At 38.6% G+C, this 25,839-nt stretch overlaps 1 protein-coding gene across 3 annotated transcripts; it reads right to left on the minus strand.

Moving 5' to 3' along the window:
- Positions 1–179: 179 nt before the first annotated feature.
- On the minus strand, positions 180–24,219 carry PSMC6 (proteasome 26S subunit, ATPase 6). Of its 3 annotated transcripts, XM_059890408.1 has the most exons (15): positions 24,099–24,203; positions 23,045–23,124; positions 22,914–22,953; positions 22,613–22,665; positions 19,650–19,717; positions 19,291–19,405; positions 15,093–15,180; positions 13,751–13,812; positions 13,545–13,668; positions 13,130–13,191; positions 11,588–11,708; positions 11,364–11,444; positions 4,253–4,324; positions 1,853–1,920; positions 189–681 (listed from the first exon to the last, which is right to left on the minus strand). In XM_059890408.1, exons 1-15 carry the CDS (start codon positions 24,181–24,183, stop codon positions 646–648), a joined length of 1,155 nt encoding a protein of 384 aa, XP_059746391.1. In that variant the 5' UTR covers positions 24,184–24,203; the 3' UTR covers positions 189–645.
- Positions 24,220–25,839: the final 1,620 nt, after the last annotated feature.

Genomic DNA, 25,839 nt, shown 5'->3' on the forward strand with positions numbered 1-25,839 from the left:
ACATACACACCTATGTTACATGTAATAAAATGGTCTTGAACACTGAGTGTAGGTACTGTTTTAAAGTTCAAAAATCTACAATCTAAATACAACTTCATCTTGGTTATTAGTTTATTATACTTACTAAAGAACCTAATAGACCATTGTAAATGTAGTCTTATAAAAGACAAGAATATTTGTAGGAGAACTAAATTAAACATATTTTATTAAACTTTTTAGGATGAGGAAAACAAGTGATATAAAATAAGTCATAAGAAATGCTCCCTGGTACTACTATGTCAAACCATTTTCAAGGTTTTACAAAATACTCACACAGCAAATACAAAAAGCTTCAACATACTCTTCTGACTTCTGCTGCAATAAATGCAACATTAACAAACATACAAATTTCCTCTGTACTTCTTAAAAGCAGAATTACTGAATTACTAATTTTTACAATGTTATTCATACACATTTTTATTCATATGCTATTAATGAGATCATTGCCAATACATTATTTTCCTTAACTTTTTTAAAATTAAGCCAGTAGATGTCATGCAGCCATCAAAAACCTTACAGTAAATTAAACAGGTTTGTAGTCCAATTTAGACTCTAGCTTCTTAGAATCAGCCACTTTCCTGACTGCTTTCATGAAGTCTTCCTGTACTACAAAATCATGATCGGCACGAATTGCAAACATACCTGTGGAGAATAAAACAACATGACTGCTATATTTAATATGTGATTATTTATTATAAAATAATGAAGCTATATTTAATATGTGATTATTTATTATAAAATAACGAAGAAGGGTAAGTGAAATGGGTGAAGGTGGTCAAAAGGTACAAACTTCCACTTAAAAAAGTAAGTCCTGGAGATGTACAGCATGGTAACTATACTTATTAACACTGCATTTTATATTTGAAAGTTGCTAACAGTAGATCACAAGAAAAATATTTTTATATGTGTGATGACAGAATGTTAACTAGACTTTCTGTGGTGGTCATTCATAATATATACAAATAATCATTATGTTGTACACATGAGACTAAATGTCAATTTAGTTTATGTATCAATTAAACCTATATCTCAATTTAAAAACCTTTAAAAGAAAAGTAAATAATGTAATATTATTCTATGGAATAAATGTGAAGGAACCCAGAGGTACTACTTCTCAGCAAGCAGTTCCAATTTGTTAAAAACCACTATCATTGTTCAACTAATTTCCATAGCTATAGTGAGCATTATTTTCCAAACCAAAAATTAGGAAACAATGAGAAAATTATCTGGATACTTAACTCCAGCTCACATAGTCCCTGTATCCAATGGCATCTTGAAAAAACAAAAGTGAAAGTAAAAGAGAAGTCACTCAGTCGTGTCCGACTCTTTGCAACCCCATGGACTGTAGCCTACCAGGCTCCTCCGTCCATGGGATTCTCCAGGCAAGAGTACTGGAGTGGGGTGCCATTTCCTTCTTCAGGGATCTTCCCAACCCAGGGATAGAACCCAGGTCTCCTGCATTTCAGACAGATGCTTTACCGTCTGAGTCACCAGTCAGCCAGTGAACAAAACCCAACTATCAACAATACATACATACACATTTTAGGCAGCTCTTTCCTAACTCTACATGCAGCAATCCCCTGGAAGGAGGAAGCACATGTATGGTTTGCTGCTGCTACTAAGTCGAGTCAGTCGTGTCCGACTGTGCGACCCCAAAGACGGCAGCCCACCAGGCTCCTCTATCCCTGGGATTCTCTAGGCAAGAACACTGGAGTGGGTTGCCATTTCCTTCTCCAATGCATGAAAGTGAAAAGTAAAAGGGAAGTAGCTCAGTCGTGTCCGACTCTTTGTGACCCCGTGGACTGCAGCCTACCAGGCTCCTCTGCCCATGGGATTTTCCAGGCAAGAGTACTGGAGTGGGTTGCCATTGCCTTCTCCCATCTATGGTTTGGGAAAACACAAAACAACTCCAGTAAGTTTGATATCTTTTCCTTGTTAATAATCAAAAACTTAGAGAATAAGAATTAAAGTCAATAGTGGGCTTTAACAAAAGCCAATGGCATATTCATATAAGAGAATTTACCTTTTTCATGTACAAATTGATAATATGACTTTCACAATTCAAATACCACAATTCAATTTTTGCTTTCAAATTTTGACACGTTACTTGTCAAATACTACTTGACAAGGAGGTAAAGGTTTGTACGTGTTTTTAAAAAACGTTAATTGTGTCATAGATGTAGGTCCCAGATTTTTAGACAAACCTAATTTCATAATAAGTTAAAACTGGTAAAATAATCTACTAAATAAATGAATCCTACTACTATTTTCACTGAGAATCTGCTTATACTGAATTTTCACTAACATTAAATGACTGGATTGCAATAGAAAATTTCAAGGGTTGCTTCCTGTCTTCCCTTTTAAGATTTCTATATAAGAAATCTTGGCAATAGTTATTCTGTGCTATCCTCAGAAATTAGGTGAATGGAAATGACTAGTTTTTTTAATAGTGAAGTTTTAAAACCTGTTTAGAAGGCTGTAATTTAATTAGGCAAGCTATTTTTCCAAACCCTGTGCATATTACTGTTTCCAAATAATTTTTAGTGAATGAGTGAATCTGAGATACATTCTCAAAAAGAAAGATAATCTCAGGATCTGAATGGAAAAAGACAACTATAATTGAATTAAATATATTTTAACTCACAGAAAGATATGTTAACAAAAAAAATTTGAAGCTGAATAAAAAGAAAACCAAAGAAATTCAGTTTGTCTCCATATGAGAAGCATAAAAAGCTTAAATTTTAATCCACACACAAGTTACAGTTCTTTATTGGGAAATAGCTAAAAATAAACTTTAAAAAATGTGGGGGAAAGAATATAACTTAATGGTATCAGCTTTTAAGATTATGATACTGCTTTTGTTTGGATTTCAGTTTCACCAAAATAATCTTCCAATAATTTGGTCCAATGTAGATTCTGAAAGGAGAATGAATCATAATTTAAGTTGTGGGCTTCCCTGGTGGCTCAGTTGGTAAAGTATCTGCCTGCAATGTGGGAGACTCAGGTTCGATCCCTATGTTGGGAAGATACCCTGGAGAAGGAAATGGCAACCCACTCTAGTACTCTGGCCTGGAAAATTCCATAGACGGAGGAGCCTGGTAGGCTAGAGTCCATGGGGTTCCAAAGAGTCTGACATGACTGAGCGACTTCACTTTTGGTTTGCTTTTAGTGTAGGTTACTGAGTTTACCTCAATATTTTGGCTTATTAGTAAGTCTTTGTGAGCATGATTAACTGTGACTTCTACTCAGAGTTTCTGGACCTGCAGATTTTGATCTAGATACTGATTCACAGTATACCCGAAGATACTCCTATGGAGAAGCATGTCTGAGCAGCCTCTTTAAACACTGGTGAATTTACAAGAAACGTAAAAATAAGGCTAAAGGTAAAATGAAAACAAGAGGAAATCACATATTGTAATACTTAAAAACTGTTCATATGCAACCTATGAAAGTCTAAAATATACTGTAGATATTAATTTTAATTAAAAATTTTGTGTGGAGGACAAATCTAAGTGACTCTATAGGGTTTTAAAGCCACTTGGTACCAGAAATAAAAATCACACAATTCACAGAGAAAATCATACTAAAAAACTACTACATTTCCACAAACTGCATGAACACAAAACTCATACATTCAGCTTTGAAACTGAACTACTGGCTGACCAGTGTCAGAAGGCCTGTCAACCATTTTGCAGTGGATGGAGTGACCCCCAGTGCTGGCCCAGCTGAGTTTCTGCAGGAGTGGCAGTTCTGAACGGTCTCAGACTTACTCCAGGGGGACAGCATGCTATCACATGCATGTTTTTCCATACCCTACCCAGAGGCATCTTGTAAGTGCCAAGAAGTTAACCTTCCCAAGGGGATCTCATCCCATGGAGGAATAGAGGATAAGAGCTGGTAAATAAATGCTCTGGTCTCCCATATTTCAGCCAGACAATCCTGGAAAGAATTCTGTATGTTTCTCTGAAGCTTCATCAGAATCAAACACCTCCTGCCTACAACAGTTACTTTAGCGATGTACCCTTGTAACAGCCTTCCCTCTTCGCATCTCACTTGCCCTGTTCTCTCCTACTTCTTGGAATCAATTCCCAGAAAATAACAAGCACTCAAAACCTTGCAAAGTCCAGGCTCTGCATCTGGACAAACACAAGCACATTTTTAGTAAATTAAACAAATCAAAATCAAGAGTAAAAACTGTACTTTAAAGCCTTACCTGCTTCAGTACAAACATTTCTTAGGTCTGCTCCATTAAAGCCATCTGAAAGCTTCACAATTGCTTCATAATCTGTTTAAGAAAAATACTGGAAATTAGTTGTAAAAAAAAAATAGTTACAGTAGACCTTTACTTGATTTATGACCATATAGAAAATTTAACTTAAGAGCTTGCTTTGAAATAAGTCAGCTAGGCAACATCTGTGTCAATATTCCACAATATCAACAACTAAAAGCAATACTTCTGTTAAGTAAACCAGCACCAAGCAGAAATAAACGTACTTCTAAAACTCTAAAACCAAGAAACAATCAAGATCTGAAAGCATCTTAACCTGTTTGTACACAGAGACACAATTAAACACATGTGAACTTCACGTATCTGTCAAGTTATGACTCTAAAACTGTAACCAAGTATCTAATTTGAACAAATTCAGAACATTCAAAACCAACTGTAACCACAATGGAATTGAATCATTAAAATAAATACAAACTACACCAAAAATAAGTCATCAGACATCATTTTACCACACACAATTTTAAATGCTAGCATGACTATTGGCTACATTTTCTGGTTTCTGTGAAAGCTACAAGTGGTGAGATCTATGATATCAGTAATAGCTACATGACCTTTCTGTCCATATGAGACTTGAAGAGCTGCTGATTAGGGTAAGCAATTATAGACTTGATGAAGGATAGGAAGAAAAGAGGCAACAAAGGCTACTACAATGTGAAAATCTGTGATAAGACATCCTTGTCAGGCAATCTAGAATATGTGAATCTCTATTTGAAATCACATAGACAATTCATCAATTAGTCTTCACTTATCTCTCTCTCCTAGATCATTATCATCAGCAAAAAAAAAAAAAAAGTGTTGTAAATTCCTCCATCTTAAAGAAAACTCCCCCAGTTCCTATTCTCCATTTCTGCTGCACCTCCGTGTCTTCTCCCCTTTGCTAAAGAAGTCCTAAAAGAAGTGTCTAAACTCAATGCCTCATGTCCTCATCTCTCTGACATCCATCTGCATAAGGCTCTCACTCCAATTTCTTTTCTTGAGATCACCAATGATCCTCACCTAGTAAATCAATCTCAGAACTCTTCTTATCAGGCCCACTGTCAGCATTTGACAGGAAATTAGTCCCTCCTTAAAATAATTTCTTCATTTATCTTCCAGGATACCACCAGCTCCTGGTTAATTCCTACCTCTGTGACTACCCTTTCTCAGTCTCCTTTGATGGTTTTTCCTCTCAACTTCTTAATGCTGCAATTAGCTCAGTTTTTAAAACCCTTCTCTATCCATGGTCACTTCCTTAGAACCATTTTTATGCTGACATTACCCATATTTCTGGCTCCAGCACAGACCTCTCCAATGAACTACTGATGCTCCAAGAATTACTAATCAACATCTTTATTTGGCTATCTAACTGGCATCTCAGATTAAATACTGCCAGAATAAAATTCTTCATTCTCCCTCTAAAACTTAATCTTTCCCGTCTTACCTCAAATTTAATTGATGGCAATTCCATTTGTCCAGTTGCATGAATCAAAAACCTATGTCATTCCTGGTTCTTCTCTTTAGCTCACACTCTACATCTGATTCATTAGCAAGTCCTATGACCTCTATCTTAAAAATATGTCCAGAATCACATTAGTACAAAAGATGCTGCTGCCTCCTTAAACCAAGCCACCATCATCTTTTGCCTGCATTACTGAAATAACGTTATTGATCCTCTTGTTTATATCCTTGTCCCTCTAGTTGTAGCCAGAATGATCTTAATTAAGGTAAGTGAAATTTGAAAAATTTACAAATACTATAATGCCTGGAATTTAAAAAGCCAAAGGGAAATTAAGAGGTAGAAGAGATTACAGATGAAACAAGATTGGCCAAGAGTTAATTACTGAAGCTGGGGAATTAATACTTGATAAGATTATACTCATCTCTACTTTTATGTATTTCTAATTTTCTGCAACAGAAGGTTAAATAATAAAAAGGTCATTTTATTCCTCTGCTCACAATCCTCCAATGGTATCCATACCACTAAAAACAAAAGCCAGAGTTCCTACTCAGTGGCCTCAGTAAGGCTTTACACAACCTGATTCCCATTACTTCTATGATTTATTTCACTTGCTGCTGCTGCAAAGTCACTTCAGTTGTGTCTAACTCTTTGCAACCCTAAGGACTGTAGCCCCCCAGGCTCCTCTGTCCATGGGATTTCCCAGGCAAGAACACTGGAGTGCGTTGCCATGCCCTTCTCCAGGGGAATCTCCGCAACCCAGGGATCAAACCCACCTCTCCTGCATAGTAGGCAGATTCTTACTGCTGAGCCACCAGGGAAGCCCACTTCACTTGCTACTGTCCCACTGACTCTGCCACAGACACTCTGATCTCAATGCTGGCCCAGGAATGCATCTACTTCAAGGTCTTCTTACTTGATGATCCTTCTGCATGATCTTTCCCCAAATATTCTTCTAGGTCACTACTTAAAAATCACTTTGGTAAGGCCTTCCCTATGCTTCCCCCTCCCTACCTCCATTCAAAACTGTATACATGTTCATACCTGCTCCTGACATTACCTATTCCCCTTTTCTTGCTTTATTTTTCTCCATACTACTTATCATCATCCAGTAACTATTTATTAGGCAAGTCAAGATGGCAGAGTAGAAGGACGTATGCTCATCTTCTGCAAGAACTCCAAATTACAACTCACTGCTGAACAACTGTTGACAGGAGAATGCTGGTTTCCACCAAAAAGACACCCCACGTCCAAGGGCAAAGGAGAAGCCCCAGCAAGACGGTAGGAGGGGCAAAACTGCGTTTAGAATCAAATCGCATACAACCAGAGACGCTTGGAGGGCTCAAACATACCTTGTGTGCACCAGGACCCAGAGACCCCACAGAGATTGAGCCAGAACAGTGTCTGTGCATCTCCTGTGGAGGTACAGGTCAGCAGTGGCCTGCCACAGAGACAGGGGCTCTGAGTGCAGCAGATCTGGGTATGACATAAGCCTTCTTGGAGGAGGTCACCATTAACCCCACTATAAAGCCGCCAGAACTTACATACAACTGGGGAAACAGACTCTTGGAGGGCACAAACAAAACCTTGTGCGCACCAGGACCCAGGGCAAAGGAGCAGTGACCCAACAAGAAACTGCCCCAGACTTGCCCACGAGTGTCCAGGAGTCTCTGGCAGAGGCATGGGTCAGCGGTGGCTGCTGTGGGGTCGGGGACACTGAGTGCAGCAGAGCGTGCACAGGACCTTTTGAAGGAGGTCACCACCACCTTTATTACCTCCACCATAGTGTGGCCAGCCAGCAGGGAGGGAACACAGCCCATCAACAGAAAATTGGATTAAAGATTTACTGAGCATTGTCCCAGGGCTTGTTCCACCCATCAGAACAAGAACCAGTTTCCCCATCAGTCAGTCTCTGCCATCAGGAAGTTTCCATAAGCCTTTGTCCTTATCCAGCAGAGCGCAACAGAATGAAAACCACAATCACAGAAAACTAATCAAACTGATCTGGACCACAGCCTTGTCTAAATCAAAGAACTATGACACATGAGTGTACCGGCCACCTAAGATGGACGGGTCATGGTGGAGAGTTCTGACAAAACATGGTCCACTGGAGAAGGGAACCCCATGAACAGTATGAAAAGGCAAAAGGATAGGACACTGAAAGATGAACTCCCCAGGTCGGTAGGTACCCAATATGCTACTGGAGATCAGTGGAGAAATAACTCCAGAAAGAATGAAGAGACGGGGCCAAAACAAAAACAACACACCCAGTTGTGGATGTGATTGATGATGGAAGTCAAGTCTGAAAGTGTAAAGAGCAATACTGCATAGGAACCTGGAATGTTAGGTCTACGAATCAAGGCAAATTGGAAGTGGTCAAACAGGAGATGGCAAAAGTGAATATCAACATTTTAGGAATCAGTGATCTAAAATGGACTGGAATGGGTGAATTTAACTCAGATGACCATTATATCTACTGCTGTGGGCAGGAATCCCTTAGAAGAAATGGAGTAGCCCTCATGGTCAACCAAAAAGTGCAAAATGCAGTACTTGGGTGCAATCTCAAAGACGACAGAATGATCTCTTTTATCACAGTAATTCAAGTCTCTGCCCCGACCAATGCTGCTGAAGAAGCTGAAGTTGACCGGTTCTATGAAGACCTATAAGACCTTCTAGAACTAACATCAAAAAAGATGTCCTTTTCATTTTAGGGGACTGAAAAGCAAAAGTAGGAAGTCAAGAGATACCTGGAATAATAGGCTAATTTGGCTTTGGAGTACAAAATGAAGCAGGTCAAAGGCTAACAGAGTTTTGCCAAGAGAAAACACTGGTCTTAGAAAACACCCTCTTTCAAAAACACAAGAGAAGACTTTACACATGGACATCACCAGATGGTCAATACCAAAATCAGATTGATTATATTCTTTGCAGCAAAAGATGGAGAAGCTCTATACAGTCGGCAAAAACAAGACCAGGAGCTGACTGTGGCCCAGGTCATGAACTGCTTATTGCCAAATTCAGACTTAAATTGAAGAAAGTAGAGAAAAACACCAGGCCATTCAGGTATGATCTAAATCAAATCCCTTACAAATATACAGTGGAAGTGACAAATAGATTTAAGGGATTATATCTGATAGAGTACCTGAAGAACTATGGACGGAGGTTCGTGACATTGTACAGGAGGCAGAGATCAGGACCATCCCCAAGAAAAAGAAATGCAAAAAGGCAAAATGGTTGTCTCAGGAGGCCTTACAAATAGCTGAGAAAAGAAGAAAAGCTAAAGGCAAAGGAGAAAAGGAAAGATACACCCATTTGAATCCAGAGTTCCAAAGAAAAGCAAGGAGAGATAAGAAAGGCTTCTTCAGTGATCAATGCAAAGAAATAGAGGAAAACAATACAATCAGAAATACTAGAGATCTCTTCAAGAAAATTAGATACCAAGAGAACATTTTCATGCAAAGATGAGCACAATAAAGGACAGAAATGGTATGGAACTAACAGAAGCAAAAGATACTAAGAGGAGGAGGCAAGAATACACAGAAGAACTATACAAAAAAGACCTTCATGACCCAGATAACCACGATGGTGTGATCACTCACTTAGAGCCAGACATCCTAGAATGCAAAGTCAAGTGGGCCTTAGGAAGCATCACTATGAACAAAGCTAGTGGAGGTGATGGAATTCCAGTTGAGCTATTTCAAATCCTAAAAGATGATGCTGTGAAAGTGCTGCACTCAATATGCCAGCAAATTTGGAAAACTCAGCAGTGACCACAGGACTGGAAAAGATCAGTTTTCATTCCAATCCCAAAGAAAGGCAATGCCAAAGAATGTTCAAACTACTGCACAATTGCATTCATCTCACACACTAGTAAAATAATGCTCAAAATTTCCCAAGCCAGGCTTCAACAGTACGTGACCCAAGAACTTCCAGATGTTCAAGCTGGATTTAGAAAAGGCAGAAGAACCAGAGATCAAATTGCTAACATCCGCTGGATCATCGAGAAAGCAAGAGAGTTCCAGAAAGACATCTACTTCTGCTTTATTGGCTATGCCAAAGCCTTTGACTCTGTGGATCACAACAAAATGTAGAAAATTCTGAAAGAGATGGGAATACCAGACCACTTGACCTGCCTCCTGAGAAATCTGTATGCAGGTCAAGAAGCAACAGTTAGAACTGGACATGGAACAACAGACTGCTTCCAAATCAGGAAAGGACGTCAAGGCTGTATATTGTCACTGTGCTTATTTAACTTATATGCAGAGTGCATCATGTGAAATGCTGGGCTGGATGAAGCACAAGCTGGAATCAAGATTGCCGGGAGAAATATCAATAACCTCAGATATGCAGATGGCACCACCCTTATGGCAGAAAGCAAAGAAAAACTAAAGAGCCTCTTGATGAAAGTGAAAGAGCAGAGTGAAAACGTTGGCTTAAAACTCAACAATCAGAAAAGTAAAATTATGGCATCCAGTCCCATCACTTCATGGCAAATGGATGTGCGAACAGTGGAAACAGTGACAGACTTTATTTTTTTGGGCTCCAAAATCACTGCAGATGGTGACTGCAGCCATGAAATTAAGACACTTGCTCCTTGGAAGAAAAGCTATGACCAGCCTAAACAGCCTGTTAAAAAGCAGAGACATTACTTTACCAACAAAGGTCCGTCTAGTCAAGGCTATGATTTTTCCAGTAGTCATGTATGGATGTGAGAGTTGGACTATAAAGAAAGCTGAGTGCCGAAGAATTGATGCTTTTCAACTGTGGTGTTGGAGAAGACTCGAGAGTCCCTTGGACTGCACGGAGATCCAACCAGTCTATCCTAAAGGAAATCAGTCCTGAATATTCATTTGAAGGACTGAAGCTAAAGCTGACACTCCAATACTTTGGCCTCCTTATGCGAAGAACTGACTCATTGGAAAAGACCCTGATGCTGGGAAAAATTGAAGGCGGGAGGAGAAGGGGATGACAGAGGATGAGATGCTTAGATGGCTTCACTGACTTGATGGACATGAGTTTGAGTAAGCTCCAGGAGTTGGTGATAGACAGGGAAGCCTGGTGTGCTACAGTCCATGGGCTCGCAAGGAGTCAGACATGACTGATCAACTGAACTGAACTGAACATACTAGACTGCTGACTCTGAAGAACACAAAGGGTATACGCATTAGCTCTCTGCATAATCGAAAATCTGTGCATGACTTATAGTCAGCCTTCCATATCCCTGATTCTGCATCTGTTTATTCAACCAAAGCCAGTCAGGTAGTACTACAGCATTTGCTAGAGAAAAAGATCCCCATATAAGCCGATCCACACAGTTCAATCCCACGTTGCTCAAGAGTCAACTGAATATTTTACTCACTTCACCTGTCTCTCCTGACAAGTCATATGATGGCAGGAACGTGTCTGTTTTGTTCATTGCTATATCCTAGGCACTTAGAACAACTCAGCATAGAGCAGATGCTCAATAACTATTAGCTGAATTCAAGACCACCGTGTTTCCTGAATCTAAAACTCAATTTGGTAGACTATCGGTAATATCCAGTAGTATTTTGCTTCACGGTTACGAAATGTGAATATATAAAAAATAAGTTATTTCCTTACCTATTTCACCATGCTTTGTAATGGGACCTGCATGGATTTTCAATATATCTAACCTTGCTTGTTCGTTTGGTAAATCAATATCTGAAAATCAGAAAATTATAAAAAATTCTATTACAGTCAGGTTTTTTCTTTGTTAAATAGAGTAGGGGGTGAGGAGGAGGTTTGGGATAGAGAATAGACATAGACGAAGAGAAATGGACAACAGGCAAAGAAATTTAACTCACGTATTTTTCTATCTAATCTGCCTGGACGAAGCAAAGCAGGATCCAGTGTATCTGGTCTGTTAGTAGCCATGATCATTTTAACTCTATGCAGAGTATCAAATCCATCCATTTGATTCAGTAGCTAAGAATGTATTTGTGAATATAAATCAAAGATACATTTTATAAAATATCCCAACCATTAAAAAACTCAAGACAGAACTTTTATATGCCTAAAGCCATGAAATGTATTGCTTACAGATAGATATATGAGGTACAGAATGATCATTTGATGGAATATTTTTTTCTTACATAAAGGGATATATCTTTCATGCTAAAAGTTCCAAGATAGATTATTTAACTATATACCTTTCTACAGCTTTCAGACTAGGTCTAATAAATCTGAAGGCATCCATCTAATCAAAAATTATGAAACTAAACTATGTGGCTCTGATTTCCAATGTTCGAATTTTTTGATAGAATTAATTTTAAAGTAAAAATAGTAACTAACGTTTCAAGTGCTTATGGTATGCCAGATATAAAATTTACATTAGTATAACTGGACACAATGATTTTCTACAAATCTGATAATAAATCCATTAAATATCTTTTCAAATAATTCTATTATACATAGAAATACTGAGACACCTAATATATTTCCTTCGATTTCTAAAGTCTTCTTGAGTAAATGCTGGAAAAAACTGCATTCAATAACATCTTTAAAACAAAGCTAATCTAACAATATGTCTATTTCTTCATGTCAACATGTCTAACATTCCCAAAATGTTAGCTAATAACATATCAGCTACATGAATAAAACTAGCATGTGTTGCTTTAAAAATAATTCAATTTAAGGCTTCTAAAAGACTCTACAACTAATTTTGAACTACTGTGTATATTCTGAGCAGACCAGAAACATTTATAAAAAACAGTTTTCCAATATCCCCACTAAGACACAAACTGACAATGTATTACCTATGCTACCTATCTATTTACACAAGTTGGAAAATGTGTTTAAAATCTTGCCATCACTTTCACAGAACTTAAGAGTGGGAAAAAGCTTTAATAAACATTTCAATATCCCAGCATCCATCTTCAATAATCAAAACAATTTTAGCTTTCTTTCGTTGTCAACAATAGAGGAAAGTATTAGTAATTTTCAGAATAGCCTAAGACATAATCACAACTCATTTACTGTTATCAGTTTTAATATATTTGCCACTTGTAAAATATCTTTATAAAACTAATACAAGATCACATTCACAACATAAATACAATATACAATTTAAATATTAAATGGCCAGTCTGCTCAAAAAACAGAACAGTACAGCCAGCAATAAATCAAATGAAAATCTGTGGATATCCCTATTGTTTTCTAGGACTCATTTTCTTACTAGAGACTGTGCCAGAGAAAAGTGCTCATTCCTGGCAATATTTTCTAAGTTCATATGTAAGTGCATTCTTCATTTAAACCATTGTACATATTTTGACTTTCAAATATCCAATGTATACTTATTCATTTTATAAATACTGATTTTCTTCTAAACCACTTTTACCAAATATTACCTCCATTAAAGTTCTCTGAATCTCTCTATCAGCTGAAGTACCCTCAGAAAACCGGCGACCACCTGAAATAATGATATGGAAACTTATGTGTTACTCTTCCTCTTTAAGCATCATTTAAGAAAACAATATGAAAATGATAGTTCTAGGGTTTAAAGTATTAAGATGAAAATTAATTAACAAAAATTATACTGATAGAATTGATTTTGGTATGTTTCTCATTTTCTCAATGTTAAAGTTTATTTATTAAGATTGGTTAAACTTTAAGAATCAAAAAACAGTAACATTCATCTTGCTACTTCACAGAAGTTGCAATTAGAGGTGAAAAGAGATGGAAAATTTTCTTTTAGATTAAAAAAAGTTTTCCTAACACTTTCAAGTAAAGTTTAAAATAAATTTTAAAAACTGTTATTCTTACCAATAGCATCTATTTCATCCATAAAAATGATGCATGGCTGATGGTCCCTGGCATAATTAAACATTTCTCTGATCAAACGAGCACTTTCACCAATGTACTTGTCTACTATAGAACTAGATACAACCTGATTAAAGGAAAAACATTAAGGTAAACATAAGACAATTCAAATTTAATTTCAACAACTACACAAAGAATCTTCCCTTTACCTTTAAGAAATTGCAATCCAGCTGGCTAGCCACAGCTCGTGCCAAGAGTGTTTTTCCTGTACCTGGGAATAAAAAAAGAAGTAATTTTTGAAAAGTAATATAAATTTGAGGGAAAATAAGATAAATTTTCAAAAGCTTTTAAGAATGTAATCCTTTGAATAGTAAATTTTGCAAAAGGAGGCTAAGTCCTGAACAGAATTTCCATTTTATTCAAAATATCCTTTCTAATTTTATTTTAAGCCAACCAAATACATAACTAGAAATATACCAAACCCTACGTACTAACAAACTATGATGGAAACTTGCATATTAAAATCCATTAGTCTATACTGCACACTGAGTGGATCTTTACTTTGGTATGATATTGTAATAGTAAGTATTGGCTATTTGGAAACTACTGATTCAGTGGGTTATTAAAATCTTCCAAATACTGGCATTTTCCATTATACAATATTTAAAAAATCACATTTGCTAATACCATCACCAATCTCATCCTGTCCTGTATTAACACACTGGAAAAGTTGTCAAGCTCATAGTACCAGATATAAAGTTTTCAAAAATTTTCGTGTGAAAAGTTCCAATTTTATCAATGGTTACAGATGGGGTCAGTTGTTTAACATGATTGGCTAACTTCATTTTTTTAAAAATATTTGCAAGGTTACCGATAACCAGTCTGATAATTAATTGTAAATTTTTCTTTCAAGTAAAATGGCACTCTGTGAAAAGCAGCGAATTCAGCAGGCAACTGTATAACAGCACAAATGGTTTTCCTGGAGATATCTACCCTATTAAGAACGCAACAGAAGTACTTTATTTTCCATTTCCTCACAAAATACAAGACATTATTCAAGGATCAAAAGTTCATATTTTTACCAGTTAATCAAGGACATTTTAAAGTGAAACTGGCCTCTTTCCATACTGCACATGTTGAATGGCCACAAAGACAATGACTATTGTAACATTTTGTGCCACTGACTTAACTGATTCATGCTACATCATGAGCAGCCTTGTACCATCAACACAGATGTTAGCTGCCTTTTTCACTGTGTTGACATCTTAGTATTACAAGAGTAAGTTCTGACCTTGCAGATGCCCTGAAAGTATCTCTGGGATACCCATGGGTCTGTGAACCACATGGGAAAACTGGCTAGAATCACACAACATGTTAAGATATATACTTATGAAACGTAAGACTAAGCAAGCCTAATAAAATTATAGACACACATCTCCAGTTGCTTCCTTACTCTGAACAGAATGAAGGCTGAAATGGCAACATTAAATATTTCCATCTTATTGTTTTATTCATTGATTCATACTGAGACAGATGAAGCTTAATACCAACCTGGTGGTCCATATAACAAACAGCCTTTTGGAGGTATTATTCCTACACGCTGGAATAATTCTGGGTTTGTAAGAGGTAATTCTATTACCTGGAAAAGAAGTTACAGGTTCTTAAACAGTTAGTTAACATTTTAACATACTTTCAAATATTTTAAGTACAATATGAGCTATTACGTACATGCATAATTCATAAAAGATCTAGAATTCGGTGCTATACAAAACCATTTATATTAGAGGTCTTTTATCAGGCAGATGATATCTCTTAAATCTAAAGAGCTTAAAATATTTTAAAAATTAATTAAAAAGCATGTGGCAGAACTTCCCTGGTGGTCCAGTGCCTAAGACTCCACACTCCCAATGCAGAAGGCTGGGCTGGGGAATTAGATCTTGCATGCAACAATTAAGATGAGGACAGTCAAATAAATACATAAAAATACTCATTTTGTAAAAAAAGCATGTGGTAATTTATACTACTTATTTAACACACTTGTTAAAATAACCACACCCTTAACAGAAGTGATGGTTGCACAGGCATATAACCTGTCAAAACATACTTGAGCTGTACATTTAAAAACTTGTACATTTATAATTTCACTGAATATAACCTCTGCATCAACAAAAAAATTATACAAGAAATCAGTTAAACAAAAAAATCCCAAAAAGATCCACACTATTTTGCATTTGAATACAACAAAAATAATGATAAAATTGCCACTGAAAGAAATGTTATTTAAATTTTCTTAGGTTGCCATTTGTCATAGTCTTAATAAAACCATAAGTTCTGCTCTTAATGTTCTAATTCAGTTCAGTTGCTCAGTTGTGTCCGACTTTTTGCGACCCCATGGACTGCTGCATGCCAGGCTTCCCTGTCCATCAACAACTCCTGGAGCTTTCTTAAACTCATATCCATTGCTGCCTTTTCTAAATCCAGCTTGAACATCTGGAAGTTCTTGGGTCACATACTGTTGAAGCCTGGCTTGGGAAATTTTGAGCATTATTTTACTAGTGTGTGAGATGAATGCAATTGTGCAGTAGTTTGAACATTCTTTGGCATTGCCTTTCTTTGGGATTGGAATGAAAACTGACCTTTTCCAGTCCTGTGGCCACTGCTGAGTTTTCCAAATTTGCTGGCATATTGAGTGCAGCACTTTCATGGCATCATCTTTTAGGATTTGAAATAGCTCAACTGGAATTCCATCACCTCCACTAGCTTTGTTCGTAGTGGTGCTTCCTAAGGCCCACTTGACTTTGCATTCTAGGATGTCTGGCTCTAAGTGAGTGATCACACCATCGTGGTTATCTGGGTCATGAAGGTCTTTTTTGTATAGTTCTTTCTTGTATTCTTGCCACCTCTTCTTAGTATCTTTTGCTTCTGTTAGGTCCATACCATTTCTGTCCTTTACTGTGCTCATCTTTGCATGAAATGTTCCTTGGTATCTCTATTTTTCTTGAAGAGATCTCTAGTCTTTCCCATTCTGTTGTTTTCCTCTATTTCTTCGCATTGATCACTGAGGAAGGCTTTCCCTTATCTCTCCTTGCTATTGAGCCACAGTCAGCTCAATGCCCTAAGACTGATTCAAAGAAAGCAAAGTGAGGGACCAAAAAGGTGAGGATTTGACTGTCCAATTTAAACTCTTCAGTCCGAGTAACTAGTTCAGTTCAGTCGCTCAGTTGTGTCCGACTCTTTGCAACCCTATGGACTGCAGCATGCCAGGCCTCCCTGTCCATCACCAACTCCTGGAGTTTACTCAAACTCATGCCCAATGAGTTGGTGATGCCATTCGACCATCTCATGCTCTGTCATCCCCTTCTCCTCCCGCCTTTAATCTTTCCCAGCATCAGGGTCTTTTCCAATGAGTTAGCTCTTCACATCAGGTGGCCAAAGTATTGAGAGTTTCAGCTTCAACATCAGTCCTTCCAATGAACATTCAGGACTCATTTCCTTTAGGATGGACTGGTTGGATCTCCTTACAGTCCAAGGGACTCTTGAGTCTTCTCCAACACCACAGTTCAAAAGCATCAATTCTTCAGCTCTCAGCCTTCTTCACAGTCCAACTCTCACATCCATACATGACTACTGGAAAAACCAGAGCCTTGACTAGATGGACCTTTGTTGGCAAAGCAATGTCTCTGTTTTTTAATAGGCTGTCTAGGTCGGTCATAACTTTTTTCCCAAGGAGCAAGTGTCTTCTAATTTCATGGCTGTGGTCACCATTTGCAGTGATTTTGGAGCCCCCGAAAATGAAGTCTGCCACTGTTTACCAGTAACTTGAGAGAGAAACTTTTTTGAGTAGTTTTGCACTTAAGGTATGATTGCTGCTGCTACTGCTGCTAAGTCACTTCAGTCGTGTCCGACTCTGTGTGACCCCATAGACGGCAGCCCACCAGGCTCCCCCGTCCCTGGGATTCTCCAGGCAAGAATTCTGGAGTGGGTTGCCATTTCCTCCTCCAATGCATGAAAGTGAGCCTACCAGGCTCCTCCGTCCATGGGATTTTTCAGGCAAGAGTACTGGAGTGGGGTGCCATTGCCTTCTCCAAGGTATGATTAAGACATACCAAAATTGTGGGCAATTAATATTCTCAACTGTCTGCAGATGGAAAGGGGGACTGCATGTTCATGGACTCTGTGTGTGTGTGTTTAATTAATATTCTCAACTGTCTACAGATGTCCATGGTGTGTGTGTGTGTAATTAATATTCTCAACTGTCTGCAGATGGAAAACGGATTGCATGTCTGTGGTGTGTGTGTATGTGTGTGTGTGAGAGAGAGGAGAAGACACAGAGAGAGATTCTGCTCCTATGGCTGATGCAGCAAACCACTGTAAAAGATTTCAGTGTTTCATGAAGCACCAGTTCTCTCTCTGCCCTTTCATTAACTACTAAGTGAAAATAACAGGCTTTTATTTATGCTTAAGCCAGTGCTTCCTCAAGTATGGTTAAAAAAAAAAATAAAAAAGCTTGGTTTCATAATCATCTGGAATGCTTGCTTATTTTTGCGTTTTAGGCCACACCATGAGGCACATAGGATTTCAGTTTCCCAACCAGGACTGGAACCCAGGGTCCCAGCACTGGGAGTACAGAGTCTTAACCACTGGACAGTAACGCAAGGCCCCCAGAATGCTTGTTTCAATGCTAATTCCTGTGGATTCTACCCCTAATCCGTTACATCAAAACCATGCAGAGAGCTTATGAATCTGTACCTTTAATAAGAGTTCGAGGAAATTTAAAGTGCTGAAATCAGATAATGTAAGCTTTTCTGACTAACCAAATTCATTCCTGAGTATCTCCATCCTAAATTAGGATGAAATCAATATGACAATTTAATCTGCTTAAAAGAGAAGTGTTAAGAAGCTATCTGTGCTGTGAAGCAAGGCAATCCTGATTTGATTCTTCACCTAAGAACTTAATTGTTTCTGTTATCCAGTCGCTAAGCTGTGCCCCATTCTTTACGACCCCATGGACAACAGCACACCATTTAAGCCATCCAAAGCCAGTCTTTTTCTTAAATGACAGTAAACAGTTTTAACAAAATAAAATATGTAAGACACAGATAACTTACTCTATTATAAGGATAATAGTATAACGAGGTTATGGGAAAAAACTACATTACACACACCATCCAAATGTGCTCCAACCCAAGTAAATTACAAGATAATCAAACTAACAGATGGCATGAGCATTGGATTATATCCATTATTCAATATATTCAGTATATGTCAATTATTCTTAGTTTTTTTCCCCTTCTTTGTCATAAAAAAAAAAAGGGTAAGATTTTTCTAACATCAAATTATCTCCAAATTACAAAAACCTGTAATTTTTATAACTAGAGCTTCAGAGCTATTTTTCTCTCAGCAAAAATACTATTTATATAATATTCAGTAAACATTATTTGGACAAAGTAATTTTACATCCTCTCCCTTCCTTCAGGTATTTCTTTTTCATGGTCACTTATTTATTTTTGATACAAATGTACATGATGCGTCTTAACAGACAGCCCACCTACCACCACACAGGTAGGGCGTGGCCACTAGGACAGAGGTAGGGCAGGGAGAGGAGCTGGTAGCGCTGCCATCTGCCTCTCAGCCTCCCGACTGCCGCTCAGGCTCCAGAGACCCAGACACCACAGGCTCTGGCCTTCAGGCATTTTAAAACCAGTACTATTCCTTGGTAAGTTCAGAGAACAAAGCATATACTACCAACCTCTCTTAATTCCCGAATCTGTTCTGATAGCCCTCCAATCTCAGAATAAGAAACATTCCCAGGGTCCTCATGAGACATGTTGTAAACCAATGGATCCACTTCTCTTGGCAAATATCTGTAATGATAAAGTGTGTACTTTTCTTTTAAAAGATGTATTTTGTCTCAGCCTACAAAGAGTATAAATGATTTGCTTATACAAGAACGTGTAGGAGATCTTATAAAATCATGTTTAAACTAATCTGAAATTAATAAAAGCAGAAAAGTGGCAAAATATTCAGTGATCTCAGGAAGCATCTATTTTGGATAAAATCTTCCCTCCATGACAATAAAAGGTTAACTAAATAGTATAAGATACCTACCTCATGATAGTTAGTGTAGTCATATCCAAAGCAACTCTTGTTCCTGGCTTCAGCTTACTTTTGTCAAGCTAATTTTATAAAACAGAAAGTGTCACATAACCACTTGAAAGGGGGTATAACAGTCTAACAAGAGCATAGTTAGAAGCCAAATAATCATTTTTACCCTTCAGAGAGAACACTAATATTAGATTATAAACAACATGGAGTTCTGCCTCTTAAAAAAGTGCCCTTTTGTGCAGTCTCACTGTGAAACCCCTAATACACAAAATTTGAGGAGGCAACGACTTTGTTTTTGAAGCAGGAACTGACTGCAATATTTTACTTTCAAAGGCTCACTATTTAATAGTGTTGCTCATCATTTTGATTTAGGCACTGACTTTTGACTTTGGAAACTGGTAGCAAAGTATATATACAGATTCCTTAGTGAACATTTGTGAAGAAAGAAAGGAAAGCATCTTACAAGTACGTCCATTAAATTTATTTTAAAAACTATGGTTTTGAGAAGAATATACTCTATGATCACAGTAGATAAGGGAGAAATGCACTGTTTCCCTCTAGAGATTTAGTAAAATTCTAAAGAATAAAAAAAATCCCAGCAACCTTCATTTATGCCTTTGCTACATGTCAGACACCACGGTAAATATATTTTATGTTAAGTTGAATCATACTAAATAATTTATTGGCATATTTAGGCAGTGTAACTTATTTGGGTAGAACTGGATAGAATCTATCCAAAGAGATTCAATCATGCTCAGGCTGTTTGTCAAAAAGAGTTACTTTTCAATAGTTTAGAAAACTGCTTGTTAATACAATTTCAGAATCACACAAATTACTGAACACTTTTCACAGAATTTTGCAGAGAGTGCTTGGTTTAGGATTTAGTGCCAGTTAAAATGAAGTGGGAGGCTTCCCTGGTGGCTCAATAGTAAAGAATCTGCCTGCCAGTGCAGGAGAGAAATGCAGGAGACATGGATTCAATCCCTGGGTCAGAAGATCCCCTGGAGGAGGAAATGGCACCTCACTTCAGTTTTCTTGCCTAGAAAATTTCACGGGCAGAGGAGGGCAACAGTCCACAGAGTTGCAAAGAGTTGGATAAGATAGAGCAACTTGAAGTGGGAGCAAGCTAAATACTAGGTTTAATATAATGGATTAAACTAAAAGTATTTCCCAGATACAGTAGTTCCCCCTCCCTTATTTATAAATGGAAACTTTATCATAATAAGTATGTATGTATAGGAAAAAATATAGCACATATAGGTTTGGTTACATGCCTAGGTTTCAGGCATCCACTGGGAGTCTTGGAACATATCCCCCACGGATGAGGGACTACTGTACTTGAAACAAGAGCTTAAACAGAGATCAATAAGAAGTTATTTCATTTATATCTATAGGCAATATATACTCTGGCCTTTCTAATATTTTTCAGCATTCAAATGCTCTATTGCCCTCATATAATCATGAAATATCTGTAAATGCCAACTTCTGGCATCCAGAGAGTCCTGAAAGGGACATAAATATTCTTTATAGGATTAGGCATCTAAAATTTTGATTTAGAAAATATCATCCCACTTATATGTAAGCAAAATCTTAAGACTGAACCTTGTCCCTGGGTAAAATTCCATTCTATAGCCATGTCGGGTCAATGTTTTAAAACCTGAACCTGATATAACAAATACTCAGAGAAAGCTCTTCCAATGAGTTTTTAAAAATCTGCTAAAGGCATTTCCTAAAGAATAGAGTAGTACATAAATTGGCTTCAGTGGTTACTAAATAATTCAAATCTATTTGTCAGTTTTTGACTGCAAAATAAAACTTGGAGTTATCTCAATTTGCTTATTCTGCTGCTGCTAAGTCACTTCAGTCGTGTCCGACTCTGTGTGACCCCATAGATGGCAGCCCACCAGGCTCCGCGGTCCCTGGGATTCTCCAGGCAAGAACACTGGAGTGGGTTGCCATTTGCTTATTCTAATCTAAACCAATTCACACAAAATCAATTCAACCTATAGTAAAGTTGATAAGTAATATTTCTGAATGTTTAAAATGCAATTTATAAGGTTTAATACTTTTAAGTCTTCTTCAAAAAGAGACATTAAAATAAAATAATCTGAATTATTTTTCAGTTCTAAGATTCTTTGATTTCTCTGTGTGTAGAGTTGACTGAGCTAATGCAATCAAGCAGAAAAGTAGACTACCAGGACAGTTCAGCTGGTAAGAATCCACCTGCAATGCAGAACACCTGGGTTCAATCCCTGGGTTGGGAAGATCCCCTGGAGAAAGGAAAGGCTACCTACTCCAGTATTCTGGCCTGGAGAATTCCATAGCCAGTATAGTCCATGGGGTTGCAAACAGTCGGACACGGCTGAGCTTTCATCAGGAGTCAAATTCATGGTTTGAGTTTGCTGCTGCTGCTAAGTTGCTTCAGTCGTGTCCGACTCTGTGCGACCCCAAGACAGCAGCCCACCAGGCTCTCCCGTCCCTGGAATCCTCCAGGCAAGAACAATGGAATGGGCTGCCATTTCCTTCTCCAGTGCATGAAAGTGAAAGTGAAGTTGCTCAGTCATGTCTGACTGTGCGACCCCAAGACAGCAGCCCACCAGGCTCCCCCGTCCCTGGGATTCTCCAGGCAAGAATACTGGAGTGGGTTGCCATTTCCTTCTCCAATGCGTGAAAGTGAAAAGTGAAAGTGAAGTCGCTCAGTCATGTCTGACTCTTAGCGATCCCATGGACCCCAGCCTACCAGGCTCCCCCATCCATGGGATTTTCCAGGCAAGGGTACTGGAGTGGGGTGCCATTGCCTTCTCCCATGGTTTGAGTTTAGGCTTTGCTAATAATTAGCTATATCTGAACAAGCCACCTTCGGGAGTTATGGGCATAATTTCTAACTTGCCTACCTGGAAAATTAAATAACTTATCTCAAAGCACTTTTGTCAATTATGAAGCACTATACAAATATAAAATGTTACCTGTCGACGACAACCCACAACATATCTCGGTCCATTTGTAGCTTTAACAATGACTAAAGGGGAAAAAAGAAATGAAAAAACAAATTGAAACATAGAAAGTAAAAACTAAATATATCCACATTGATGGCACGTTGAGTTTTATTTCTGTTCTCCAAAAGACAAGAGTTGAAAGAAAACTCAGTCTATGCAAGAATATCATCCACCTTCATTATAATCATTTAAGCAATAAGCATTCAAAGCTGGTGACAGAAAGGAGGTAACCCTGCTCTTTTTCTCTTTACTAACAATCTAATACACTTACATTTTTCTTCAGTTAACTGCTTAAGTACTTCACCCACAATCTAATAAAGAAAAAAAAGAGCATTATTTTTTGCCAAGAGCTTAAAAAAATAAATCACCATCACCCTCTACATCCCGAACTCCATTACCTACCTGCCCAACACTTTGTAGAGCCTTCAGATCATTTTCAGACTTTTCGTACTGCTTGGTAAGTTCTTTTAATTGTTCCCTTACTGAAATAATATAATTTGAACATTTTGAATTAAGTAATCTTCGCGAGTTTAAGCCACCAAATCTTAATTTTTGTCTGTTTCACTTTACATATATTTTATATCCACTGAATCAAACCACACAAAAGTAACAATGCTGTTTGCAGATGACATGTTTCAAAACGAAATATTACAGAGAAAGCACGTATTTTTATTTTCTTGATCGGCAATACTTACTTCTTTGAGCACATTTTAGGTAACATTCTTAACAGATATTGACCTTCTGACATTTCCGAATCTGAGATTACAAATCCGAATAAGAGTTAGACCCTCCTCACTTTATCTATTTACATGCACTGTTACCCTCTGGCTTTTTAACCTAAATAAAGCTCCACAGAAGTATGGTTAAGGTTTTCATTTATTACGTCGGTGACGGTGCATTAAGAAAAAAATGCAACTCTTTTATTTAGTTCAGGAGGTAAGGGAAACGTGTGTAATTAATGCAGTACAATTCAAAACACGAGTAAAGATGAAAAGGGCTACTCTGACTGATACGCCTTATCCCTTAAACCCCATGTTCGGTTTTCTACTCCACTAACAAGCCAATCCCCCTAGAATCTCATCTCTTGCTTGAGCTTCTTTGACTCAAGTCTTTTCCGCGCTCCGGGTTCCGGGGCTCCACCAATACTGCACTCCTTGCACTTCAACCTGGGAAACATCTCTGACCAACTTCTTCCCCACTCTTTGTCGGGTCATTTTCCACTTTTATCTCAGAACTGGGGATGTTCTGTATGTCACCTGGACCAGACTAGATCATTTCCACGCCCGAAAAGGCTCGGCTTCCCAAGTACTGGGCGGAATGACAAAGCGCCTTGTCCCTGGACTGAGGCCTTCTCATCCCCGGGACTCGGTTGCCGAACTCGGCAAAAGGCCTCCGCTTCGGCAGAGACAGAAGCGGGTCCAGGTACGAGATTACGTGGAAAGAAAGGTGCACTCACACTCCTTGAGACGGCCGTCAATCTCTTTGTGCTCCAGCAGTTTCTTGCGGTAGTCCTGAAGCGCCTTATCTCTAGGGTCCGCCATGATGAGAAGCCGTCGCTCATAGGGGATGCCGGGAATGGCCATGGCCGCCCGGGCGGGGGAAGGGGCGGGGCGAGGGAGAAGAGCCTCCCTGGAAGGGCAGGTTCGCAGGTGACCCCGCCCCTTCCGGTTGGCTCCGCCTCTTCACTGCACTTCTCCAACTTCTGCGTCTAGGGCGCCGGAGCCCGCGGAAGGAGACCTCCACCTACACCGTCCCCTGCTGGTCGGCCTGGGTAGAGCAGGGCGCTGTCCCCTAAGAAGCCTTGGTGTTTTTAAGTCATCCTGTCCTGGAACCACTAAAGAAATGTAATAAATTAATATGAGAGTAAAATAGAGAATATACATATTTCTCTAAGTAGCGCTTATGGCTTTTCGATGTATACCTGTTGGTATAACACAATACTATCTAGGATCTCCAGGTACAGAAGGAGTAAGCTATTGATTTATTTCTTCATTCAGTGAATGAAGTACTAAGGATTTGATCTGGTAGGAAGATTAAAAAAAAAAAGATTTCAAAGTGTAATAAATGCTGTTCAGTTCAGTTCAGTCGCTCAGTCGTGTCTGACTCTTTGCAACCCCATGAATAGCAGCACGCCAGGCCTCCCTGTCCATCACCATCTCCCTGAGTTCACTCAAACTCATGTCCATCGAGTCGGTGATGCCATCCACCGATGACAGAGCCATCTCACCCTCTGTCGTCCCCTTTTCCTCCTGCCCCCAATCCCTCCCAGCATCAGTCTTTTCCAATGAGTCAACTCTTCGCATGAGGTGGCCAAAGTACTGGAGTTTCAGCTTTAGCATCATTCCTTCCAAAGAACACCCAGGCTGATCTCCTTTAGAATGGACTGGTTGGATCTCCTTGCAGTCCAAGGAACTCTCAAGAGTCTTCTCCAACACCACAGTTCAAAAGCATCAATTCTTCGGCGCTCAGCCTTCTTCACAGTCCAACTCTCACATCCACACATGACCACTGGAAAAACCATAGCCTTGACTAGATGGACCTTTGTTGGCAAAGTAATGTCTCTGCTTTTCAATATGCTATCTAGGTTGGTCATAACTTTCCTTCCAAGGAGTAAGCGTCTTTTAATTTCATGGCTGCAGTCACCATCTGCAGTGATTTTGGAGGTGAAAGGGGCTTGGCTCATTTCTTGGAACAGAGAGAAGGCCAATGAGACCGGAAGGGATGGGTTGTGGAGATGAGGGGCACAAGATAAAGATGATGAAGTAGACTGAGTAAGGAATGTGAAACCTGATAGAACTGTCTATAAGATTTCTGTGCTTTTGGACAAATGAATCTTTCAAAAATCTCCGTAAAATGAGTATAATGTTTTACCTATCTCATAGGGATGTCATGAGTATTAAATAACAGCGTGCCTCTAAGCTATTAATACATGTGTGCATGCTCAATCGTATCTTACTCTGGCAAGAATACTGTATGGGTTTCCATTTCGTCCTCCAGGGGCTTTTCCAAACTCTGGGATCAAACCCATGTCTCTTGCATCTCCTGCACTAGCAGGCAGAATCTTTACCACTGAGCCACCAGGGAAGCCCCAAGCATTCAATAGTGTTATTTTAAATTATTTAAGAGTAGTAATGACCTCAAATTTTGTGGTACAGATCCACATTGCTGTACCTCTTCTCAGCATTATTCCTGGAGAG

This window comes from Bos taurus, chromosome 10 (genome assembly GCF_002263795.3).
Source record: "Bos taurus isolate L1 Dominette 01449 registration number 42190680 breed Hereford chromosome 10, ARS-UCD2.0, whole genome shotgun sequence".
Lineage (NCBI taxonomy): Eukaryota > Metazoa > Chordata > Mammalia > Artiodactyla > Bovidae > Bos > Bos taurus.